Source organism: Cygnus atratus, chromosome 3 (assembly GCF_013377495.2).
Source record: "Cygnus atratus isolate AKBS03 ecotype Queensland, Australia chromosome 3, CAtr_DNAZoo_HiC_assembly, whole genome shotgun sequence".
Classification (NCBI taxonomy): Eukaryota; Metazoa; Chordata; class Aves; order Anseriformes; family Anatidae; genus Cygnus; species Cygnus atratus.
The window spans coordinates 109,578,402-109,604,917 of NC_066364.1; the positions used below are offsets into that span (position 1 = coordinate 109,578,402).

The 26,516-nt window shown below is 43.0% G+C and overlaps 1 protein-coding gene across 2 annotated transcripts; it reads left to right on the forward strand.

Moving 5' to 3' along the window:
• The first annotated feature begins 397 nt into the window (after positions 1-397).
• Positions 398-26,330, forward strand: UGP2 (UDP-glucose pyrophosphorylase 2). Of its 2 annotated transcripts, none has more exons than XM_035553058.1 (10): positions 398-439; positions 6,099-6,226; positions 6,828-6,935; positions 19,117-19,302; positions 21,036-21,169; positions 21,819-22,116; positions 23,186-23,383; positions 23,568-23,810; positions 24,266-24,370; positions 25,206-26,330. In XM_035553058.1, exons 2-10 carry the CDS (start codon positions 6,113-6,115, stop codon positions 25,311-25,313), a joined length of 1,494 nt encoding a protein of 497 aa, XP_035408951.1. In that variant the 5' UTR covers positions 398-439; positions 6,099-6,112; the 3' UTR covers positions 25,314-26,330. The 2 variants fall into 2 exon arrangements, with proteins under 2 accessions (XP_035408951.1, XP_035408950.1); XM_035553057.1 differs by lacking the exon at positions 398-439 and adding an exon at positions 632-928.
• Positions 26,331-26,516: the final 186 nt, after the last annotated feature.

Genomic DNA, 26,516 nt, shown 5'->3' on the forward strand with positions numbered 1-26,516 from the left:
TCATAGAAAACCTAACAAGAGGGGGGCGCAGAAAGCCTGCGCTTTCTGTGCAAACCGGAGCAGGTGAGCGGAGTGATGCGTTTGCTTGATTCACACAGTTCCCTAGGAATAAAAAAAAAGTAATACTACTACTACTAATAAAATAATAATTTAAAAATCTGTATTTGGGCAGCGGGGGGGGGGGGGGGGGAGCATTAGGGGGTGATGGGGACCCCTCAGCCCCACGCTGCATCTCTATTGATTAGAGTCCAGCAGCACCGAGTTGAGGCAGAGGAGCGCAGCCCCGCCTTCCCCCTCAAAACTGGCCAAAATCGGGGTTTCCCCCCCAAAAAAACCTTCCCCCCCCCTTCCCGCGCATGCTCGCCCCCGCGGGGCCCGCCGGGAAGACCCCGCCCCCTCCCCTCGCTCCCCCCGCCCCCCACCGCGCCGCAGCGCCCAGGTGGGTCCGGCGGGGCCGCGGCCATGGCGGCCGCTCGCGCCGGGGGGGGGGCGGGGCCGGCCGCGCGCCGAGCGCCCGCTCCTGAGGAGAGGGAAAATGGCGGGGGGGCGGGAAGGGGGGGGGGGTAGGGGGGGGAAGGGAAAATGGCGGCGCGGGGGGCTCGGCCGTGCCCTGCCGACCCGGCCCGTCCGGGAGCGGGGAGGAGCCCAGCCGGGAGCCCCGCGGAGGCGGGAGGCTCGGCCCGGGGGAGGGTTAGGGGAAAGGGGTGGTGAATGCCGGCGCGCTGCGGGTCCGCCTCTGCCACTGATGAAATTTAAATTGCTCGGGGCTCGCACCGGGCTGCGCCGGGCTCGGGAGGCTGCTCCCGGAGGGGACGGGGCCGCTGTCTTCTTCCCTCCCTCCCTCCCGGCCGGGTGCGGCTCCCTTGGGCTCGCCTCTGTTTTCCCTGCGCTCGCCTTTACCGAGGAGCGAAGATGTCGTTCGCCAAAGGTAGGCTGGCTCCTCCGCTGCAGGGACCTCGCTCAGTGCCCGCTTGGTTTTATTTCAGTTATTTTGCTCTTACTCTGTGCCGTCTCGTTTTCTCTTCCAGCAGCAGGCTGCGCAGCGTGCCAGGCTTTCCCCCGGCAGGTGACGGGGCCTCGCCGGTGCCCGTCCCGCTCTGACCTCCGTGGACGTGTCCGTGGATGTGGACGTGTCTGTCTCCTCTGCTGTGCAGCGGGCCGATGGCCCCTCGTCACGGCAGACACATGCAGGAGACTTCCCCCCATTACCTCTCCCCATCTGCCCAAGTTTTAGGAGGTCTGAGTGTGTTTCGGCATTTGCAGGTCCCCACCGTATGCTCCGGCACGCTGCCTCGCTCCCTGTGAACGTATCGCCTGTCTTGAGTTGGGAATCCTGCGTTGGGAAACGGGGAACCGGCCCGCAAGGGGTCATTTCAGGAAGAAAAATTACTTTGGTGCATTGCCGTGGCACTTCTCCCTCTCCCTCCCTTCCTTTCTGGTATTCCTAATGGTGCATGTGTGGTTTTCTGTTGCGGATTTCATGCCTGTAGGTTTTTTTAGTATAAATCCATGCAGGCCTATCACTGCCTGTAGAAAAAAGAGTGGGCAATAGTAGGTCTTTTGCTATGTGAACTTGGGTCCTGCACAAATCCAAGAGCTTTTGCAGGCTCTGGGAAATCAGTTGCTCGCCCAGTGGATGTCCAGGACTGTGCAGCACTTGCTGTGTAAGTGCAGTGACAGTTTGTAAACGTCCTGTGACAGCTGGGTGAAACGCACAGCGCTGGTTGGGGGAAGTGGTGAAGTCACGCTGCTCACCTGGTGTCCTGAAAGTTGTCGAGACAAGCCCCTTCTTGCTGTGAAACGAGTGACAAAAATAGGCTCTGAAGCCTTCTTTTTAAGCGGAATTGGTTTATCTCAGCCTTCTGCTGGAGGTAGCCATCTTGCAGGCAAGTGGTACTATGTTAACCTATGTAAAGATCAAAACCAGTTCTTAAAATATTGCCAGGGTTTTGACAACACTAGAAGCTTTTTTAAAAAAGTACTTTTGCTAGACTGATAGCATCAAAACACGTTGCTGATGTCAGGTGATATTTTTAGCATGAGGATCAGCCTCTAGACTCAGAAATCGCGCTGTGTCTGAGCGGTAATGTCGCAACCCTTGGTGTATGCAGCTGGTGAGGACAGCGTCCCAGGTTGCAAACTTCTGAGTTAGCTCAGGGTAACATGCTTCTCTGTGGTGGGGAAAGGAGATAGTGGCTAGGTTTCGCTTCATGTATGCTTCAGTGCCATGTATGTTGACAAATTTTGCCTGTAGTGATAGGGAGAAAGAAGTTTGCAAATGCTAATTGGGTGTGTTGAGTTCTCAAAAATCAAGCAAGGTAATAGTTATTAGTTTTGTGTTGGGCAGTGTGGGCATCTGTGAGATTTTTATCCCTGTCAAGGATAAAAATTGCCTTGAACTTTCCAGCGGAGTCGGTGGAAGTTAAGGCGTTCACTCTGTACCCTCAGCCCCGAGTTCAAGGATAGAGCATTTAAAGTTCAGCTGCGTGTTTCAACTTACGGGCCAACCTTCCGGATTTTTATGCAAGTAGTCTGGCTCAGAGGAAATAGAAATAATTTTCTGGTGTAGCTCTTTCAGTGTGCTTACTTGGATTGCAGTGCTAATTACAATTCTCAACCCTCAGCCCAAAAGATCCCTACATTTTCACGAGAGGACTTCTTGCTTAGCTTGTCCCGTGACTCCTTCCTGTGCCGTGACCCCATACGCTATGTACTAAGGCAGTGAGTTCTCTTCTGAGTGAGTTAACGAGTTCTTAGGGCAATAAAACTGAGCTTTGTGTGTTCCCCCTTTTAATGTAAAATAAAAGGAGGGATGACAGAAAGGAAATATGCTGCTGTTCTGTTCATGTGCAGTTGGGGAAGTCTGTCCCTTATTTTATTTCCGATGGTTCATGAAGATCTCCTTTTTAGTAACTTGATCTGATTTATCGTATATTGTTTTTTCCCAAATGTCAGTTATAAAATCGTGCATCATAAACCTAAGAATAGTGTGCTCTTTACCATAGTTCACGGTGTGAGGACAGTGGCAGGCTAACAGGGAGATAAGAGCAATGTAGAAATAAAGGTGGGGACAGTAGGGTTTGAGTGAAACTCTCCACCGGTGACTTGATTAAAGGTCTTTCTGTATGACTTGACGGAGCATTTTCTGGTGAAGGCATTAAAAGAAGTTGTCCTGGGTGGTCGTTTTTTTTTTGAAAACCCAGTGTTTTCTGGAGCCTCAACTATCTCATCACATGTTTCTGTTCTGCACTCATTCCTGTGTGGGCCCATCCCTTGTGAGTTTTCCACTGCCATATCCTACCCCTTGCTTCCTTCAGATGGGAGTTGAAGAATAGTGATCCTGTAAAAGTGAGCTTCAGCTGAAATCTGAGGCAGTGGTTGCAATGTAGCTTGGAAGAGGCATTTCTTTTTAAAGGTAATTTGGAAGCTTAGGGCAGCGTGTCCCCTGGGAAGTCTCTTCCTGCAGTTATCCAGCACCCCTGCCTCCCATCTGGTTTTACAGAGGTGCAATAACTACTTTTCATTACAGCATTAGGAAATTCGCCTTGCCTGTAGGAAATAACTGCCTTTAGAAATGCAGTCGCACTGGCTTTTCTACATCATTGCCATTACGGCGAAGAGGGAAATAAACGTTAACTCGGGCTGTTAAATTTAACAGCAGCTCACGCTAAAGGACAGCGGCTGTCCTCCTGCCATCGGTAGGCTGGAGTACATAAATACCAGCTTCTCCCAAAACCCTGGAGGGATTTCCCTTAGGCAAGAAATCTCAGCAGGAAGGCTGGTGCTGAGCTCCTCGACATTGGGACCCTCATGGCTGTTGGGTACAGCACTGAAATTCTTACCCCTGCGCAACAGATCCCTCCCTGCACCCATAATACTTGGGTCAGAAGTGTGTTTTTGTAGATTCCAGCTGTGCCAGCTCTGTCATTCCTCTTTCCCCCAAATGATACCAGTATGGGCAGCGCCAGCAACGCTCTCCCTGGGCACCCACGTCCAGGTGGGCTGGGTGAGGCCAGGCGGTTGTGGTGGTTGCCAAATGGTGGCCACAAGGCTGCGGGGTGGTGGCTCTGGGTGCGGATGAGGCGTGGGCCATTGGGCTGCTGCTCCACACGCCTTCATCATTTGCTCATTAAGCCTTGGAGAATGTTATAAAAAAAAAAAGAAAGGAAAAGAACTAGGACGTTATCACATGTTTACTTTTACTATGCCTTATTCTTTTGGTTTGCTTCTGATATTGCTTGATCTCCAAATGCTCTTTTTATCTGGGAGATACACGTCTTTTGGCCAATGCTGCGAGCCAACAGGATCTTCCTGCTTACATGGCAGCCCAGGATGGTTGTTTGCTGGCTCTTCCTTAACAAATGACAGCCTCTGTTGAATACTTGGTATTTGCAGAGTTTCTGCTGGGCTGTATTGCATCATATCGGGAGGTTCACATGTTTTACAGGCTGATGAGCTGCAAGAAATGGTTGCTGCTGTTGCTGTAACCCCAGCCCTGTGTTACAACTCCTTGTAGGGAGGATTACGAACAAACGTCTGAAAGTGTCTTGTAGCTGTTGTTGCCCTGGAAGTTTAAACACTGTTTCCATGTGCATCAACTCAAAATGAGGGAATGAAAGCTCAGCACTTGCAGCAGTTCTGCACAAAAGTATTCAGGTGGTATAGATCTTACGTTTCTGTAGGAGGAAGTACTTTCAGCGAAGAGCTCTAGTGTTTTTACGTATTTCACCTGGAAAGATAAGCGTAAGATGCTTCCAACTATTACTTGTTTTTACTACCAAGTGAAGCACAAGATTAAAAAAGGAACTTATTGTTAATTGTACTATTCATCTTGTGCTGGCATTTCCCCTGTGTTACACCATGGCGTGTGCACTGCAGCACTTGCCTCTCTTTTTTTTTTTTTTTTTTCTTTCCCTACCTGCAAAACAGTGCAGTCAGGAAAATGGCTTCTGTGGGCTTCAAAGCAAGGGCTTGACACTGTGACCGAGTCTGAGGCTGCAGAGTGTTTTGCTTAAAAATACAATAAAAGCCATAATGAAAATGAACTGCCCCTGGCTTTCCTAGGCGTTCTCGATAGAATAGCCTTTTAATGCATGTCCCAGATAAGAAAACTTTAAACACGGCTGTCACTTCTAACTATTTCCTGGCACTATCACTCAGTTCATTTGCAAAGTTTCCTCCTGCCCCTTTTTTGTACTAGTATTCAGGGTGTTTCTAAAATTCCAGCTATATTTGGCAATACATCACTCTCTGTGTTATAGAGAAGCGATTACTCAAGGGATTTGGCAGAAATTAAATTAACTGAGGTCTTTAGAGAACATACTCGGAATGTCTTTTGGGAAGTCACTCACTTCACATGCTTTCTTCTGGAAAATAAAGTCGAGCTATCTTTCATTTCTTTCTGTGAGATGCTTTGGCTATGGACTTCACTGCATGGACCGTTTGTGTATTTACTCTTTCGCATCTATGGAGCTTATCACTTTCAGAAGCAAAACAAATGCTGAAGTGATGGACGGACTATTTTTCCAGGTTGCTTAGTAACTGAAGGGCATGCTGTAGTGTGAAAATACTCATACGATAAAGTAAGGGAATATTTACTGGAACAAACGGAAGATTGTGTGAAAATGCACAGCATAAATAATTAAAACATGTTTTTATTTGCTTCTGTGAACAGAAGGATGCCCTTGATCACAATGTTCTGCATAAAATATTTTTTTTTAGTGAATGGCTTTTTTGCGTTTTTACTTGCTAAAGGATGTTGATGTGGTAGGACACGAACGCTTTAGCTGCCTAGCAAAAAAAAAAAAAAGTGTACTGCTGTGGATTTTGAACATTTCTTGTGACGGATCATTGATCTTCTGGAACTTTTTAGAGTTTTGAGAGAAGGTTGGCTGTTTTTTGCCCCCACTTTAAGATCTGTTCTCCAAGTTACTAGGAGCAAAAACTCGAGGTTCCTGGAGTGCTTGCACAGTAATAAAACAAGACTGGATTACACGATTTTTTTCCCCTAAGAAATCTGAAAGCTGTCTACAGTCTAAATAAACTAGTTTTCTTTTTTTTTCCCTTTAACCTTTTTTTTTTTTTTCTTTTAATTTAAGATTTCAGCAAAGCCATGTCTCAGGCTGGCCCCTCACAATTTCAGGAAGTCATTCGACAAGAGCTGGAGTATTCAATGAAGGTAGAACTTGATAAGATACTTGCAACCGCACCTTCAAATGAGCTGGAGGTAAGAAGTATGATGTGAATGCAACCCAAAGCCTGAGAAGTTAGAGGCAGGAAACTGAAGCAAATTTTATACAAGGGGACAAATCACAGAATAATGCTATCCTTATTTTTAAGGTGTGCTCTAGTCATGTGTGGAAGAGTAGCCTGGATACAGTGTCAGTAGGAGACTTTCAGTTGCATACAAACTGCACGGCAGAGTTATTACAAAGTGTTTAATCATCTTTAGTTATTAAAGGTTCTATATAATCTGTAATGGATTACAGAAAGAGAGGGTAAAGCTGTTACTGTAAAGATTTGGCCGAATTCTTATGGTTGTAGTTTTGAATAAAGACTTGCCTTTTAGGTATACAAGGCTTTGGATGTCTTTGTCGTTTTTCTTTATTTTTGTCGTCCCGTTCCCCCCCCCCCCCCCAATCTCGATTTTTACTGAAAATGAGCTTTTGGCACCTTTTGGAATTTTGAATTTTAGCATGTCTGTACTTCACGAGCTGACAAACTTGCTCTTGTGAATGTGTTGTATATCAAATTTGTAAAAATGCTTCCATGATAGAGTAGGTACACAATAAATACCAGTATTAATTAACATTATTTCTTCTCTGTAGCACACCAAAAATGACCTGGAAGGATTTAAGAAGTTATTTCATAGATTCCTACAAGAAAAGGGACCATCTGTGGACTGGGGGAAGATTCAAAGACCACCAGAAGATTCTGTAAGTTGCAATGAAGACAGTCAGTAGGGGACATAAAACTATATACCATGGAATAGGTATAATTGCCACAGTTCTGCAAAATCACATAGGACAACACTTTGGGCTCTAGCTGAGAAGTAATAATTTACAGACATATGCTGTGTGTGTTCCTGAACATCAGGTCCTGCTTAACATATGCATCAAGTTCTGCAGTGTTATTTTGTTAGCTGTTCTCTGAGCAGGGGAGCAAAGTGGGACAGATGCCATCTTACCATTTGGTACCTTCTCTGGAGTGACTGGTAACTTTTGTTAGAGGGGAAGTAGGTAGGACTCTTGTTGTTCCCCTTTCCTTCCTGCCAATGACAGAAGGTCGCGCATCTCAGTTGAGACTGTTTCCAACAATCCATTCTGCTAAATAATTTGAAAGGGACATACGGCAAGTGGGCTGGGTTATATAGCTCACTTAGCAACTTCTGTAATCTACAGCAGCTCTGTAAAAGTGAGGAATCTGAAACTTGTAGTTGACTGAGGGTTTTTGAGCATCATTTTCTAATGCCATCTCTGGTGTTGTAACTTATAACCTGCTACTTGAGATGTTGCTGAAAAAGCACTAAACATTTTTTTCAGCAGTATTTTATACTGAAATAAACAATTCCTATTAAACTTAACCTCATTTGGTTGATTCATCTGCAGCCCGGGGCTGTCCTTTGACTCTTGTATAACTAACGGTGTAGCTGTGCTACGAATTCTTGCTTTTCCCAACGTCATAATCTTGGCATATCCTGAGACTTCTGTGCCCTTACACATTTGTGGTCTCTCTTAGCCTCTGTGGTGATTCAATCAAGGCTCTGTTTGCAACTGAAAGACAGGCTGGCCAGTTACTTCCAGAACAGATACAGCGCCGCTTTCTAAAGCGTTGATGAATGATGCTGTTTTAGAGCAAGTATAGGGCTTTTTCCAAGGTTGAGTGTTTTCTTTTAACTTCAAAAACATGTGATGTCTGTCTCTTCTATACTGTAACACTGAATGAACTGTTGCTTTGGGGAGAAAAATCCACCTTGAAGGAAGAGGCCAAGGTGAGGAGTTCTAGATAACATTTTATAAGGAAGCCTGCAGAAAAGGGGGCTGCTTTCAGACTGGAGAGGGGTGAGGCTCTAAGGGAGTGATAACTCTTTTGAATATGTAAAAGGGTAGCTGCAACAATCAGTGAACGGAATAAGCTGTTCTCTGTGTCAAGATAAGGCCTGGGATTAAATTACAGTAATTTGATGCAAGTGAATAGGCTGCTTTGTGGAGAGGGAGAGCTATTGTCTGTCCATTTTTAAAGTTTTGCACGCTTTCAGCAGGAAGAAAAAATCAAATTCTGTAAGGGACTGAAAATTACTGGGCAGGACGTCGGGAGCAAACATCAAACAAGAGGCATGAGACAACACTGAAATAGGTTGTTGGAGATTCCCACGCAAGGCAAGCTGTTTAAAAAGATGGTCTAACTTAAGGTCAAAAAAGGCTGAAAGGAGGGCAAGTTTAGAGATGGTATCTCTCTTCTTCCTTCTAGCCTGTGCTGGCTCATCCTCATCTGTTTCCCTTAGCTAGGAAGCAACTTCAGATCAAAAACGGGAAAAAAAGATGCACCGTCCTGTTGCTTTGGTTCAGGTGAGATGTGTGCATGTTCTTAGATGAAATTGTGCTTCCTAGCATGAACTCCAAATCACATGGACTCACAGAAGATGTCACAGAAGAAAGATAGGGAAAAATACCCTCAAACAAATTTCCTTCCCATCCCCCCCCAACTGTAAGGGTTTCATTTCCCTGTCCTACTCAAAACCTTCTTATATTTATTCCAGGTCCACCACCTCTATAATATATGTCATGTTGGGACTGTGGAAAGTGAAAGGTGTCCTACATGAAAGTGTTTTCAGGTGACCTGCAGAGAAACGTCTTCCAAATTATTCCTTGCTGAGGGATATGACTTGTGGAATTATTCGATAAATCTTGATTTCTTTACGGCCAGAACTATCAATCTTACTAGTAGATGAGAACAATAGGAACTTTTAAAAGGGATGAAGAATGATAACTTTTAGAAGGGCTTCAGAATCAAGTCTGCAGTACTAACTTCTTTGGAACAGGTATCCGTGAAATATATGCAGATTGAGTGCTTTTATTCAGCTCTCCTGGAGTTTTCATCCCCTAGCTATAAAAACTTACAGTGTCTCTCCTCCTGGTCCTGTGAGAACAGCACAGAGAATGTTACAGGCAAGACTCTTTTGGAAAGCTGGTTGGTAATCCTGTAGCTGATATATAATCTCCAATTTTGATGATATCATTTTATGAGGTGGGGGTGTGGGTGGCAGTGGGGTTCACAGCTGCTTTTGAGAATCTTGTGCTACAAGTAGCATGGTCTAGAAAGGAAAGACTTACAGTCCCCAGAGTGAGTTGATTTGCCTGTGATTTTTCTGGGGAATTGGCTTGCTGCTTGATCTGTCCAAAGTATCAAGAATTCTGGCATGTGTAATCTTCAACTGTCAGCTAGTGAAGCTCAAAGTATATGTTTAGGTATATAGGTGCATGTGTGTATGTATACACACATACACTTATATATAATATATCTATATACATACAGGTGTACATGCACATGTGGCTGTATGTATAAGCACGCAAAAACATGCCAAAGATTTTAACAGCTTAGAGTTAATGAATAGTTCACTGCATTTTTAGGCTTTGGCTTTTAGTTTTCTATTTTGCATAAGGTACTTCTGAGTTTCAGGTTCAGTGGGAAAGGTGTTCCAGGCTTTTGTGCAACGCTGTGCTGCACAGGAGAAGAATTCCTGATCAGACTTCCATGGGTCACTTAATGTTTTATCCATGGTACTTGTTCTTTAAATGCGGTTTTCTGTTCTTTTCTGAAGCATCTGCTGACAAGTAAAGACTCCTTTCAGTAAACTGAAATGTAATTGTGTTGTAATGTTCCCCCCTTTTTCCCTGCAATGGGAGATTTTATTCCTGAACTCCATGTTTTAGTGCAGCAACTAATACTGATGGGCAAGCAAGTAGGCTCCAGACGAAGATAATGCAAGATTGAACCCATTTCACGCTATATTGGTAAACTTCTGACTTGTTTTTTCCTTCCAGATGCTCTCCTTCTATATGTCCAAAGGCTTACAGTGATAGCTGGCATAGTTAGGACCCATTACTGTTACAGTCTTCAGAGAAGAAAGTGCACTTAGAGTGCTGGTTAACGAGGAGGAGACGAGGTAAAGAATGTGGACACGGCAAGTGTAATTTAATCTTGTTGATGTAGATTGCAGTGATCTGTTTGTTTGACTTGGAAGCAGTAGCAAAGTCATGGTGGGAGGCCTCTGAGGGAACAGCAGTGAACAAGTTAACCTCAGAGCAGCAATGTAAAACCTCATCAGTGAGCTAAAGAGAGCATCCAAAGCAATCTGAGTGTGAAAGGAGCATGTCAATTATTATGATTATTTTTTTTACCCAGTGCTTGGATTCTTGTCTACAGCTTGTGTTGTCATCTCAAAGAACTATATCATGAAGGAAAAGAAAAAAAAGGCATGCTTTTAATCAAAAGTCAAATGTCTTCCTCATCCCCAAATCTGGAAGCAGGTTTTAAGGGTTCATTCAGTGCTATTTCCATTTAAACCGTCCTTTGGTGCTGAGTAAATATTAGCTTGTTTTTCTGTAGCTACATATTGACTAATATGGGTGTATTCCTTTCCAGTCTACCCGTGATGATGGCCCAGATGCTCATTTTGTCTCTCTGGCAAACTGTTCCAAACATCCTTGCAGTAGGAGTATACTTCTGAAATCAGTTAGTCACACTCCCAATGTTGCCTCATACAGACTGTTCCAAAAATCACTTCTGTGACATTGTGTGCAAAACCAAATGAAGCTAGATGTTATCGTAGCAGAATCCCTGGCCACAATTTCGAGACATGTCTCAAATGACTAACACTGTAGTCATGCGTCTGTAAGCCCTGTCATTCCTGCCCATTTTTGTTCCTGAAGTATTTCCCTATCAGCACTCGCTTGTCAAGTCCAGTGTTCCAAACCCTTAGAGCAATAAGTGATTTTTATTACTGTGGAGCACTTTCTGCTCTTGTGTATACGCTTAGAGGTGACGAGGCAGTTCCTCTGCATATTAGAGCCTACGTGTGGCTGGAACAGCTAAGTGGTAGCACCGACACCTAGCAGGCCTGATGCTGCAGGGATCCTGCTGGAATTTGAATTCCCAACGTTTGTTGTTCTCTGAATTAAAGACCCTTCAAGATCCAGAGCTTCGTTGCCAAGTTGTCATTTCCAATACCTGTGCCAAAAGGAACTGAAATATTTAGCAAGGCTGAGTTACATATTTTATGTTGGAGCTGATGCAACTGCAGATGAAGTACATGCTTGACAGAGGCCTGGGTGGAACTGTTAACTGCATCAGGATCGGGTTTTTACTCTGAGCTTTCTGCTTAAGCTCACTTCAGACACGATAGTGAAGACATAAAAGGGGGAGTTGGAACTTCAGCAAAGGCAAATAATTTTGAGGCAGTCTGGCCCTGAACTGAGCGGCAGACTTTCTTCTTTTTGGAGAGCTGTATTGGGCATGATGCAAGAAGAATGTAGTAAGACTTTAAAGGTGAAATCATATTTTTGGCTTTTCAGACAGCATCTGAATGCTGTGGGTGTGACTCATGTCCCACCCACTAAATGTTTAAATCCCCTGGCAGCCTAATAAGGGGTGGTATTGACCTTGGAGTAGACAGGAGGTAGTGGCAGGGAGTGAGGATCTAGCTGCATTTCTCTTCTGAATGGTGCCCAGCGCCAAGTATAAATCTCTAGATTCTGTTCGTAGTGAATTGTTCTTTAAGCTTTCTGATGCACCTTCAGCACATTAAATTTGGGGTTTATAACCTATTTGTTAATGAGAAAAACAGTTGCTTTTAATGATGTCTACCCAGCCTGAACACAACCTCTGTTGACAAAACACAGCAAGATTCTACTTTTTGTATGCTTCTGTTCCTGAGAAATTCTAGAAGCGTTGGAATGAAGTTCCCACCTATGTTCTCCATGAAGTGGCAATATGGTGTGTATTTTTGGGAGCAGTCTCACAGTCACAGCATGTGGCTACCCTGGCCCTTGAGTAACTGATTTCAATATTGACCTTTGGAAGGCAAGGGTCTGTAGGTACAAAAGTGTAGGGCTCAGTGTAGTTACAGATTTAAAAAAGAACAACAATAACAACAAAAAAACACTTTCATAGTTTGGGCAACAGTCTTTTTAGATAAGAACTGAGAGATTGCCTGCATATTTGCTAATTCTTCTGAGTGGGCACTTGGAATTGGATATCTGTTGTCAATTCCTGCATTCGTGACCCATTCTGCTGTATCAGCTGTCCCTGCCTTTCTGACAAATCTATGCTTGTAACCTTCAGGATGTTTTATCTTCTATAGTTTGTTCAGATGCATCCTGCACCGCTGGAATGCTGTATCCATGTCCTGCCTCTTCCATTTGTTCTACATGTTCCCTTTTGGAAGTATAGCAGAATAAATGGAGTGTGGATAGAATAAACCGACTATGAACAGATGGTATTCCTGAACGGATGTGCAAGTGGAATAAAAGCAGGATTGCACTAGACCAAAAAGCTTCAGTTCTGTCTGATTTTTGCATATCAACATTCTGCAAAACCGCTTCTGTCAAAGATCCTTGCATAGTAGCTAGAAGATTGCTAATGGATTTTCTTGTGTGTAGTTTCCCGTGTAGTGGGAAGGAAAGGGTTGTGTGAGATGGAAAGGATTTTGTGTTCTCCTGCATGAAAATCCTTCTGCCTCAAGTTCACAGAGTGTGCCTCTGCTATTCTTGTCTAGCATGGCCGTAGCAGTGGTAAGTTAGAGCTTAAGGTCTTAAAGTAATTTATACTTTTATGAGAGGATGGCACGGCTGGTGAAAATGGTGATATTTCCAGTTGGAACTGGAATAGTGCACGTTATTTGTATCCTTCCTCTCTCCATCCTCCCATATCTTCCAGTTAGCAATGAATTTCCTGTGAAAAAGGTCCCATTTTGGTGAAGGTTCCTTTGAATTGTTCTAATCTCTGGGTCAGTAACGAGCAGGTGACCAGATCTGCCATGCAAACTCATTGCTGTGGCTCATCTCTAAGCTGTAGTTTTGCTCCAGGTGTTACTGGCTTTCGTGATGTTCCGCTTCTCCCCCTCCCACCTGCTTAGCTCCTAACAGCCTCAGAATACGCTCACCCAGTAAGTGTGTGTGGCTGTGTCATGTCAGTGCAGCAAGCATCCTGCTCTCAACTGGTGGAGGCATCTGTGGGAACAGGTAAAGTCTTTTCGTTTGCCACACAGCCCTGCCAGGGAATGCTGAACTCGTCGTGTGGAAAGTCTGGTGGGTGTTGTTTTAATAGATCGCTTCGTGATGGATACAGTCAGGGCTGCTGCCATCGCTTTGGGACGTGCTATTTCAGTTGTGTCGACATGCTCTGTTGTATGAACAGAGACATCCAGAGATGCTAAGGCATTGCTGAAGCAAGACCAGTCTAGCGTGTGCCTTCTTTTGGTTGCAGAGCTCTATGCTGATAACCAATTGCTGGAGCTCTTTTTGCCGCTGTCTTTGTGCAGCATTTTGCCTGGGTCAGTTGCCTCAGCTGTATGCAGCGCATGCCATGCAGGATCTCTGGGGTTGCTGATGATGAGCTCCATAAACATGTAGTGTTCAGTGATTATTTTCAGGTCAGCTGTAGCCAACTGGCAGTCCCTTGAGGCATGATTACATGAGTGATAAAGTTTTCACTTTTGTTGTGAAGATTGCTGTACAAGCTTCCCATTCAGTAGATGTCATAATCCAGCCTTTTTGCCCAACTAGCAAAGGTATGGTACATATAATCTCTTTTCCCCTTTCCTCATACCCTAAGTAGCTGACTTTCCTAGTCCTTATTTCCTAGTCTATGAAAACATCTCAGTGTTTTCAAGAGACTTTTCTCTGTTTCAGTGCGCCTGCGTGTGTATACCCAGCACATGTGTAAGTGATAAGCCATGTATGTCTATGTTCTGTTTATTTTCTTTTTTTTAAATATTAGTCTCCTGGTTTTCTTCATCTCACTTCCTGGAAGAAATGAGTCTCTCAGCTAAGTTATAAATAAAACAACTCTGCAGACTTGAAAGCTTTCTCTGTCTTAATTTAGCTGAATATTGCCAGTCATAAGTTTCCCGATGAAGGGCAGTAGTGTTCCTCTGTAACATAAAGTGCTTGTGTGGGCAATCTGAGATGGTCCTATACGAGTCTGTTCGATGTGGGTTATTAGGAAGTGGCTTTGAAATGATGTTTGTCTGGGTTGCCACGGCTTTCCCGACTTAGTAACCTTCCCATCCTGGTATTCTTTGGACATTCGAGGTTTATGCATGTGGCAGAGGCCAGGACAGATGCAAGTGACAAGTATCAGTAGCTTTGTAACCCTTGGGTTGTGTGAATACAGCTCAGGGCTACGGAGAACAATTTTCCCTTGCAGAGGAGGAAGGACAGTATTTGAGAATGTCTGGAGATCTGTAGGCTCCTGCCACACATGGGTAGGTCCGGTTTCTCGTTTGACAGCTTGTCTCCCTTAGGAACCTGCTGCAGTGGATCTGACTTCCCCTCTTGTCCCCCACCACTTTTGGTGTGGGGGAATAGAGAGTAAAAGTCCCGTTGAAACAGTGCAACCATTGCTGCCTTGGGCCTGCTTCCATTCCTTCTTTACCCTTCTAGCAATCAGGAGACATCAGGACTCATGTGTGGTGCATCTTTGATGCAGAGAACGTGCTACTGAAAAAACAATTTGACAGCTACCAGTTTGTTTCCAGACACTTTCCCTGTGTAATATTATAGTTTCATGCAAGTGTACGTGTTCTTGTTTATTTACCGAAATTACAAAGTACAGATAGACTTTTTTTTGAAATAGTTTGTGGGTTTTTTAGACTTTGAATTTCTGCATAAAAAAGAAAAACAAAAAAAAGCATAGTTGTATTCAGATCATTTACCTGTTGGACTCTTTTTTTTTTTTTTTTTTTTTTTTAATCGAATGAAACCCACTTTAAACAAGGAAATGGTAAGACTAAGATCGACCTCTGTGCTAAAGGAGCACTGAGACTAACCTGTGGAGGTTATAATATGTTAAAGTCTTATTTCCAGTTTCCTATAAAAACAAAGATCGCTTCCTAAGCCTCCAGACAAACAAACTCATTCTGTAGACCTCACAGGATGGCTGAGCTCCTGACTTGACAGGCACAAACCCAAATTTAAAAACAAACAAACAAAAAAACACAACAGACCATTAAGAGTGTGTTCCCCAGGGCACGGTATTGCGGCGCAGGCTTGGTGTGGGCAGGCTCCCTTCTGGGGAGGCCACGCATGCATTTGGGCTGCACTGTGATGGGGCTTTCATCCCGGGGCTCTGAGTCACAGCTGAAGTGCTCTGGAGCTGCGTTTGGCTGCTCCCAATTTTGCTTATCCTGGGTTATCCATCTCTTAAGCCTTTGCTGAAGTTGGACTGTGGAGATGCTTCCAAAATCCTGCTGTTAAATTTAAAATGCAAAGGGGAATGTTTTGATAAGGCTTAGTGGTCTTACACTGATGTACCGGTGCTTTATTTCCTGGTATTTCAGGTCTTTTACCCTTCTGCCCTGGGTCTCCATTCATTTCTAGCTGCCACCCTTATCTTCCACCTTCCTCCCTCTTATCAGCCTCTGCTGTCTCTTTCCTTACTTATTTCAACCTTCTGTCATCTTGGGATGATGCAACTGAGCATAATTTATAACCTGGAGGCAGCAAGCTGCGCCACGCTTTGGGGTGGGAATAGGCTGCAGCTAGCTAGCACGTAGGGGAGGGCATGGGCAGTGTGGTTGGCCGGGGAGAGAAAAAAGCAAGCCAAAACGGGTGAGTATTTCCCTTCTGGTAACAGCCTCTTTTACCCTGCCTGTGTTTCTTGGAGTAATACATGGCACGTAAACTGGACAGTGTGTGACTAACTGTGAAGATGTGGTTGTGATTGGAATGGTAGTTTAATTTCTTGATGTTGCAAGATACCAAATCTTTTTATTTTTTATTTTTTTTTATTTTTTGTGTAAAATGAACTCTGTCACACCCTTACATGAGAAAGCTGGAATGGAAAGGCTTACCTTATTGCTTCCCAAGTGGTCAGACTAAAGTATCTTTCGTTTGCGTTTTTGATTTATAAAAGGAGCTTGCATAAATTATTCATAACAAATTGTGAAGTTACCACTTTAAGCCATGTATTTAAAAACTGTCAGACTTCTTAAGTAAGGGATTTTGGAGACCTGTTTTAAGCCAGCTGGTTGACAAGGAAGGAGTCCTTTATTAATCCTTTGTTCAAGGCAGCAGAAATCCAGAGCAATCGTTTTAGTTTAATATTCCTTTTTATGGGGGTTACTTTAGACATGCATTTTTGTTTAAGTGCTGTGTTTGATTTCATGATTTTACGATACAGAATCAATATGAGAAACTGGCTGTCAAATTGCTGGGACCCCTTGAACCCTTGTTTGAAAACTGTCTCTCTTAGGTGTGTGAATCAAATTGTGGTGCCATAGGTACGTTTCTAGGGATCAGAGTTCTGGTTATCCTGAAGTTAGTGTTGGACTTAGTGTCTGGTCTGACAAACCACCCCTCCCTTGTCTTTTATTGATGCATATAGATTTTTCTGACAAACCTGTGTGCTTATTAATGACAAAAAGGCATATTATTTCTACAGTTATCACTCCTTTCGGATTAAATGGAAAATAGCATGTCAACATCACCTTCTTTGTTTAATCAGCTAATTTCTTCTGCTAAGGAGAACTTGGATATTAGCAGACGACTGCAGCAGTGGTTGTGTTCCTTCTTGCTGCCTGAGCCACGGTAACGCTGTTTACCTTCTAGTTGGCTTGCTGGGAGAGTGAAATAAAACCTGTCGAACTACCATGTCTCTTACTGTGACTTAACTAGAAAATGAAGGTTTAAATGTGTATGATTTTCCTTTTCATTCTTAATTTTGCAAGCAAAATCACATTTATTTTGAATGCAGTGATAACTGTAGCACTCGGGATAGTTTGTGCATTACTCATAAGGCTCCTTGCCTTACCCATGAGGCTGTCTCAAGGGTTTTTGGCATAGGGAACCTCTGTCGCTTTGAAGCATGGAGAAGTACAGTTAAGCCTGAACTTACATGTTGGCTTGGAATGCAAGAACTTGGTAAAGAGCGTGTAGATGGAAACATTCCTATCTTTCATGTGTTGGCTAGATCTTAGCATAGGGTCATGAGCGAGTCTGGATGTTACCTCTTTTCCTGGGAAGTGTGTAGGCTGGGGGTACTGAATTCCCAGTTTCTCCTGTGTTAGGAAACATTGAGAAGGGTCGCACCTGCCAGAAACAACCAGAAAAGTTCCTGCTAGTTGTGCAGAAAGTGGCTTTTAAAAATCACATTGAAGGAAAATAAGTGGTAAGCTTATTGGACAAACCTCTTGCTTTTAGTTATATTCATTTTGATGAGTGTATATCACAAAACTATTGAAACTTGTCTTGTTCTCCAGTAACACTGCCCACTGAGCCAAAAAAATAAGTCACAACATTGACATATGGTTTTCTATTCAACAGCTAGTGTGTTTCAACAAGGAACCCAGTGCTATTCTTGTAGATATTTAATCTGTTTTCGTATTAGCTAAAATATTTGAGTGAAGGAGTAGGGTTTTCAAGTCCAGTTAATGTCTTGCTTTTTTGGAGCACGTCTTCGGCATTGGGAAACATTTCTAGGTAGAATGTGTTTAAGCAGTTGCATCAAGATGTTCCTCCCGGGCCAGTTACCACTGTTTGAGTAATGAGAGTTTAGTTAGTCATTATGCTGCAGCTTGTGGAGTGATCTTATCTTTAAATATATACCATGAGCTTTCCAGATCATGCAGAAGGCAGAATTTCCCTAATGTGAGGGATCTGCTCTAATCTGCCATCTGTGGCCTGCTGGAATTGCACAAGTTTTCCTCCCAACCTCCCCACATCCGAGTAAGAAATTTGACTCTTGTTCCAGTGCAACGTGAATTTCCAAGGAAATTCGGGCCTGACTTGCCTGAAGCAGACACAGACTTCTGAAAACGACTTGGTATGTGTTTGTTTTCGGAAATCAGCTGTGCAATTTACAAATCCCTTATCAGAATTACAATCATTTTCTTGCTGCTAGAATACGTGCAGCACTGAAACACAAAGGCTTTTCTTCAAAAGGAAATCTCTATACGGGCAGGCTAAAAGATGATTGTATTGATTTTGCTGGCATGATACCTATCGTTGCACTACTACCTTTGTTTCCTTGACTTATGTGCTTTGGATTGGGGAGAAGCAATGCCTAATGGAAAGCATGCTGACTTTCATTACTAGTCTGATTTTGTTCTCTATCCCTAGCCCTAAACATAGCCCATACTCTGTTTTTAAACCTGTAGGATATAGCTATCAGCGAAGTAGAAGGCTTTCTGCAAGGTTTGAATGCATCCTGAAAATATCAGGATAAGAATTAGGAACTTTCTTTATTCCTTCCCATCTTCTATTTGGAGAGATGAATTATTATATTGGACTAGTAATTTGAATAAATATTACTTTAGACTGAGTCAAAGAACCAGCCTTTTGCCAAGAATGTAGTTTCTGAAAAACCTTAGTGCAATGTATCAAGAAAAATCTGCTGTGACTTTAGGTTGCTCAAGGAAGAAAAGTTATGTCCAGTGTGCGGAGCCTGCGCTCTTAAATCGCATCCTGACTGAAGGAGGACATCTTATGGGGAAGGGAGTTAGATGAGTCACAAAGAGACCCCTTCTTCTCCTGCAGGACAAGAGGAAGCTCGGGTAAAGCAGCATAACTGGGCTGACTTCTTCCGAACCCCTCTTCACCATCAAGTCAGCTCCCTGTATCTGGAAGGAGTAGACTGAGATGTGTCTGGATGAAGCTGATGGTGACTTGCAGAGTCTACGGAGCTTCTCTAGAGAATAGGTTATGGTGGGAACAGATCAGGTTATTTGTATTGTACCAAATCGGGTTGTTGTAGACTCATTTTGCAAATGTTCTGTAGTTTTCCTAAATCATATATGTGAATCTGGGTATTGTTACCAAATTTGAAGTTCTGAAAACTTTTAGGAGAAAGCACTTTCCTTACAAATACCTGACTTTCTGAAAAATTTGCTTCTTACAGATCCAACCCTATGAGAAGATAAAGGCTAGAGGGCTGCCTGATAACATTGCTTCCGTCTTGAACAAGCTGGTGGTCGTGAAACTTAATGGCGGCTTGGGCACAAGCATGGGTTGTAAAGGCCCCAAAAGCCTTATTGGGGTGCGGAACGAGAACACCTTCTTGGATCTGACCGTGCAGCAGATTGAGGTAACTTTCGATGTGCTTTGAATGTTGTTGTGGATGCTTCAAGGGAGCTGTGCACTTGAGACCTACTCTGAAATCACCTTCACGTAGAGCTGAAGTCCTTGCCAGTACAGAAACACTTTCCATTAGAAGTCTGATCTCAGTGAACACACAGCCCAGGAAGTGGTCATACTTCCCCTTTTTGGGCGAGGGGGAGTTTGGATCCAATTCTTGATTTACTTTGAGCTATGGTCACTGAGTGTGCTGGGTATCTGAGTTGTACTTTGGGGTAGAGCCTTCCCTTTCTACACAGGATGAAGCGAGGCATCCTGAGCTTCTGTATGAGCCTCGAGAGAGGTCACAGTGGAGGCCTGCCAAAAGAAAGAGGGAAAGGGGGCCTGGTCTCAGAGCTAGTGGTGAAGCAGAGAATTGCTTTGGAAAGAATGGGCACTAGTGATGTGTAGCACATGTGGATAGAGGGGACGGAGCAATCGGCGACTGAACTCTGTCCTCTCTACACATGTTAGCACAAGTGTAATTCAGCCTGTGCGCACCAACCGGAACAGTGGTGGTTGTGTCCAGCAACACAAGGGACCAAATTGTGGAGCTGGCCCGGCGTGGCTAACGCCTGGGCTTGCTTCCGACTCCTCCAGGTGCAGGTCTGAGTGTAGCTTTGTTCGTGTGCCTCAGAACAAAGCTCTTCACAGCAGCTCGGAGTTCCTTCTCAAATTAAAACCCTCATCATGGAAGTGATTGCTAGGATTTTCCTCGGAAGGAAGAAATGAAAGTAACAGCTGCTGGTGTTGGGAGAGGACGTTTCAGCTTATGTTTTTAATGCAGAATATTCCTCTTGCAGCAGGTATTTAAGATGGTCATTACAGTAGGAATTTGGGTGTGCTAGTTCCATAGTTTTTAGAACTCCAACCATTTTTTGCCTCGTGTTTTCTGTTGGGAGTGACTATCTCATGTATGCAGGAGAGTCCTATACATGACTTAAATTTATGTCCAACTAATGCAGTCCTAATCCTTCACTTTTGTGGGTGCTTCCTCAAAAGGGTTATTACGGTATTCTGACTCCCCTAGAGGTTAATGATCCCAAACATTCCCCAACAGACAAGAATGAGCTGGTGCACCAAGTTTTCAGTTCAATTAAAGAGTCTTTTCTGCATGTTCTTTCGGTGGAACACACTTGTTTTCTGTTGTTTTTTTTCTTTTTTTCCTTTCCTGTGCTGAAAATGCTCACGTGTGTTTTAGTTCAGTTTTAAAGATGCCCAAATAATTACCATTGCAACATTTCATCCCTTATGTCATCGTGATAATATTTTGTCTCATAGCCTGACAAAAAGGCTCAAAACTGCTTGCTGTGCAGAGAAGTTTTTGCAACCTTACCCTCACAGACTTGAATAATTTTGGGGAAAGCATGCCTTTTGTAATCAACAGTAGCCCAAAATTTAAAAGAATATTTTTGCAGTGTCATGCTCTTTAAATTTTGAATCTTGAAGCAGATTTAAAAACAAAGATTAATTATACATTAAGTAATGGGTCTTATCTTAAATACCTCACTGCTTATAAGGATTTGTTTTCCTTTACTTGCTTTATTGTATATTCTATTGGTGCAAGATTTTTTCTCTTTTATCTAATGGATAGATAAAGCAGACTGGAAATAATAAGTGTATTTCCTTTTTCCCCAAAATCTTAGGTGTCAGGAGTTAAAGCTAAAAATACATGCTGAATTTACCATTTCTTTCCTATCTCAGCACTTAAACAAAACCTACAACACTGACGTTCCTCTTGTTCTTATGAATTCCTTCAACACCGATGAGGACACAAAGAAAATCTTGCAGAAATACAGTCACAGCCGTGTGAAAATATATACCTTTAATCAAAGCAGGTATCAAAAAACTTTTCTACTTGAGGTGAAAGGAAATACTAGCTTGCATTTTCTCATATTCCAAGTAGTATGGTGTTTAGTTTGAGGTGGTAGTAGTATCTTCTTTACTTATGTTCAGTCTCATTTTTTGAAAGACTGAAATGTCAGGGGGTTAAGCAGAGTCAAAGGCAATGTATTAAAGAGGGATGCAGGGTGGGGACAGGCTACGGTTTCAGGAAATGGATGTAATGAAGTGCTGGATGCTGGCCACTTGGTTCCTGAATTCCCTTTTAGGGTGGATACCTGGACTCTGGAGGGAGACAGAATGTGGTTTCCTTATCAAGAGAAAACTTATCTAAAGTGGCTGATGGTGTTGGAGGTGTACTTAGCATGCTCTGAAGCCCTGGGTCAGAGGAATGCTGCTTTACTTCATGGTCTGAGAACTGTGGTTTTAAATCTGTGACTGAAAGATCGCATTCTGCAACTTCTCAGTGATAGCCGAGTATTTGGATGGTGCTTCCAGGGCAGAGTACTTACACTAACCTAGCAAGCATAGCGTCAAAAGCAGCATGAAAAAGCCCAGGTAGCTGCACCTGAACTAGTGCATTTTTGTTTTACTTTGTGCTAGTCTGACACTGGCAACAACTTAACAAAAATGTTGTCTTCCCAGGTATCCTAGAATTAATAAGGAAACTCTGCTGCCAATAGCCAAGGATGTATCTTACTCAGGAGAGAATACGGAGTGCTGGTATCCCCCAGGCCATGGAGACATCTACGCCAGTTTCTATAACTCCGGTCTGCTGGATAACCTTATTGGAGAGGGGAAGGAGTATATTTTTGTATCCAATATAGATAACTTGGGAGCCACTGTGGACCTTTACATTCTGAATCATCTTATGAACCCACCCAATGGAAAACGCTGTGAATTTGTCATGGAAGTCACAAACAAGACCAGGGCAGATGTGAAGGTAAATGCAAACAGTTGTGCAGCGTGTCTGAGTGCCCGCATGTTGGTGCAAATCTGTGCCTCTTGTCTCTTCTGTATGCATGAATTCAGACATACATTAAATCTTCTTATAGCTGTATTAGGCACCATTTAACACATCAGCTGTGATCTCATTTGAGATGCACAAAATCAGCGAGTTTATGAAGTTTTAATTCATGGAACAAATTGGATCTAGCTTCTGGGCAACAGCAGACAAGGACAGCCTGGAGTTGACAGATTACTGAAAACAAGTAATTTCTGCAGGCTGTAGGTCACAATCTCCTTACTTCTCCAAACTGTCACTTACACGTGGGAAAAGTTTGGGGATGGTAAAAGCACTGCACGGCTGGGATATACCGGTTGTATCACTACTGACTGAAACCTCTGTAAGCTCCTTGTGCAGTTGTGAATGTGTGCATTATGCAACACAGCTTTTTGGGGCTGCAAATCCCCTCCTGCCCCAGCTGCCTGACTTCGCACAAAGTCCAAGTTCGACAACGTATCATATTTAGGGCTCGTATCAAATATTCCTAGTGAGTAGTAATTTGTCATGTAACAGAACTTTACCTTTGCTCTTTTAAGTATGAGGATGGAGGGAACCTGGTTTTCCCCGCTAGTCGTTAGATATCAGGAAAGGTCTGACAGTCCTATAACACCACAGAAATGCACTGTAAAAATACAGGGCTTCATCCATGGAGAGTAAAGGTTGTCCAGGAAATGGTGCAGAGCTAAAAGACTTGATTTAAATTTTGCTCTGTAATCTAGCAAAGTGCTAGAAGATGATTTTTGACAAAAGCAGCACTTGCCGAAGACTCTCAACAACTTTCATTAACAGAAGTAACTGTTCTAGAGTGCTGAAACATGATCATTTAACAGTTCTGACTGTAATTTAAACACACTCTATAATTAGTAACCCAGTAGCTGAACAAGTAACATGTTTTCACTGAGGTTCAACTTTAAATGGCACCAAAGGGGTGCATGCATCTGGGGTGGTGGCTTCTCTGTTGGCTGCTCATGAACAGGACTTAAAACTTCTTCTTTTACCCCTGCAGGGTGGGACACTTACGCAATATGAAAACAAGCTGAGACTGGTGGAGATAGCTCAGGTCCCAAAAGCACATGTTGATGAATTCAAGTCTGTGTCAAAATTCAAAATATTCAACACGAACAATTTGTGGATTGCTCTGTCTGCAATTAAAAGGCTGCAAGAGAAAAATGCTATTGACATGGAGATCATTGTTAACCCAAAGGTAATCAGATAGGAAGCTTTTAGAGGAAATGGACTAAAAAAAAATTGTTTGTGTAATTAAACGAGGACTGCTGCCTTCAAAAAGGAGCCAGTCTGTTGGTAAATGCGGAACTCTGAATTAAGCTAGGCTCTAAAACTGAGTGCCTTTACCTGCTGGTTGTGCTTACGTGAGTTCTCTCTTTCAGACCCTGGATGGAGGTCTGAATGTTATCCAGTTGGAGACTGCAGTTGGTGCTGCTATTAAGAGCTTTGAGAACTCCCTGGGGATAAACGTACCTCGTAGTCGTTTTCTGCCTGTTAAGACCACGTCCGATCTCCTGCTTGTGATGTCTAACTTGTATAGCCTTAATGCTGGATCTTTAACAATGAGCGAGAAGCGAGAATTTCCGACAGTGCCTCTTGTCAAACTGGGAAGCTCTTTCACAAAGGTAAACAACTCCCATAATTACACTTCTATTTTATCTCATGGTATAAAAATACAGCCCATAGCAATAAATAAAAGTGAGATTTACTTTATCTACCTCTGCCCATCTTGCTTGCTTTTGCTCTTTGTAAAGAATTGTTAGGGTATTAGAATAATGACTGCTTAAGATGTATATGTACTGTTCTGTGCTCCTTCACCCTGTCAGTTAAGGAAAGGTGAAGGTGAGCTGGGTTGCATGCGGTCTTTAGAGCTCACCCAGCTTTGGGATATTGCCCTTACTGTCCCTTGGTTGTAGTCATCTCAGACAGAAATGACAATACAAATTTTGAAGTAGCAACGTTTATAGTTGTCAGACAGATTCCAGAAATACCTTTAAAAAGAGTTTTCAAGAAGCTCCAATGTTTTTCTTAGTCTACAAAGGGATTTAAAACAGTCTGTATTCTTTCTTCCCTTCAAAAGGTTCAAGACTACCTGCGGAGGTTTGAAAGTATTCCAGATATGCTGGAACTGGATCATCTCACAGTTTCAGGTGATGTTACGTTTGGGAAGAATGTTTCATTAAAGGTGAGTTTGCAAGCAGGATGCTCTTGCGTATACATGACTAATCTCTGCTACTCTGTAAGAAAACTGATCCTAAGTCATCAACTTCCACTGGAAGCATTCCTAAGAATTAAAAAACAACAGAAGAGTCTGCAACAAGGACTGCAGTAGTCAAATTTGAGCCAATATTGACCCTTCTGAATGAGCACAAGGTGTTACCAGAATAGGTGGCTTTTCTGTACAGTTCTAGCAAAAGCTGAGGCTTTTCTACAAGTACAGACCACTGAAAACACCACAGACCTGGTGACTCTGTGTTCAAAACAATGCTTGTGTCTTTGTACTTTACCAGGCACATACCACCTTGCTTCGCAGGCTGGCTTTACAGCCATAGGCCCATTCTCATCAATTTGGGGTTCTTGATTTATTAGTAAACATTGGAACTCAGCAATTTAGTTTCTATTTCAAATGCTTTCTTAGGATCTGTGGCACAGCACTTATGTATGTTTGCCTTATAGCCATAATGGTGAGCTGCATTACCAGCCAAGGCAGTAACATTCTTGCACATAAAAGCAAGCAGGCATGATAGGATCACATAAAGCAAGCATCTATCTTTACAAACAGGGTTGATAACTTAATCTGATGGTATCAACTATGCTGGTGTAATTACAATAGTTCCAATATTATTGCTTATTTTAAACCTTTGTGCAAAAAAAGTCTCTGTAGAAACAGTAATTCAGTTGAAGCACATGCAGGGTCTGGGTGTCACAGCTGCCCAACAACGCTGCTCTAACTGTTGACTTGGAATGAGCTATCCTACAGTAAAGTTTCTGACCACTTACTTTTGTCTCCGTGACTCCAGGGAACAGTTATCATCATTGCAAATCATGGCGACAGAATTGACATCCCCGCAGGAGCTGTACTAGAGAACAAAATCGTATCAGGCAATCTTCGGATCTTGGACCACTGAGTTGGTGGAAGGGCATGGCCGGTTCTGTAGGCTGCTGTGCTAAACCAGCCTCGTCATGGAAGAACCTTTTAAGCATTAGAAATAAGTACACAGAGGGCCTACGCTTTGTCATCTTCACAGTACCCTGCAGTATTAATTTAAAATTAATTTCTCTTGCTTATCTTTTTAAGCAGACACATAGCGCAATGGATGTGCGTAAGTAATGTTTCAGTCCTTAAAGAGATTCTGTAACTCAGTTAATATAACCTTGAAGTGCAATACTGTTTGTCTTGAGGTAAGATGGACAGATCTTCTTTGATAAGAAGTTAAGAGGCTTGCCTCTAACATTTAGTAGTTTTGAATTGCTTGTAACCGCAGAAATAAAGCTGTGAAGCAATACATGTGGGACATGGTTAGCTACTCATGCAACATTTTTTTTTAAATGAAGTGTAAATGGCAGACACAGTTGAAAAAAACCAAAAGTTTCGCTACTGCTAAATGGGCTGTTAAAAACCCTGTATCGTTCATGTGCTCACAACTCTCCCAACCTATAACCCTCTTTAAACCCCACAACTGACAGGTGGAATTCCTATCACGATTATACTGTACGTCACAATAATGGGGTAAGGCTGTCAATACCTCTGTTTCTGTATTGTGAGAGAGTGGGCATCGCTGATGTTCCAAACTCACCCAAAGAATCTAATACTTGAGAAAAATGCCTCAGTATCCAGACGTGGTGTTTGCTTTTCATATCCCATTTAAGACTGGATTACCCATTAGTATCTTTATCCTTGATCTGCCCTCTCTTTCAATAAATGGATTACATCACGTTGACTCTGTCCATGTTCATATTGTCACAGCCACATGTTAATTTATCTGCTCTTGACTCATTTCTAAATTTGTACAGGAATTGAAATCCCTGTCCTGATCACTATTGATTTCTTAATGTTTCTCTTGTATTTACATGCAGACAATTTATTTTATAAGCTTAGTATAACACTGGTATGTATCATTAAAGAAGTTGGTCTTTAAAAACAACTCTGATTTTATAGCTTTATTTTGACTGACAATTAGTGACATCTGTTATGCTAACAGATAAGCATGCCTGTCTGAAGAAACCATAGGCGCACACACACTGTAGACCATTCCATCATACATAATCATCACAGGGTTAGGCACTCAGACTATGCTTAGGTAAAGAGGTGTGAGGTGAAATACACAGGC

Coding starts and splice junctions, on each gene's coding strand:
- UGP2 (XM_035553057.1), top strand. Junction 6,227..6,827: donor CACCTTCAAATGAGCTGGAG/GTAAGAAGTATG, acceptor TCTTCTCTGTAG/CACACCAAAAATGACCTGGA. Junction 19,303..21,035: donor TGACCGTGCAGCAGATTGAG/GTAACTTTCGAT, acceptor TTCCTATCTCAG/CACTTAAACAAAACCTACAA.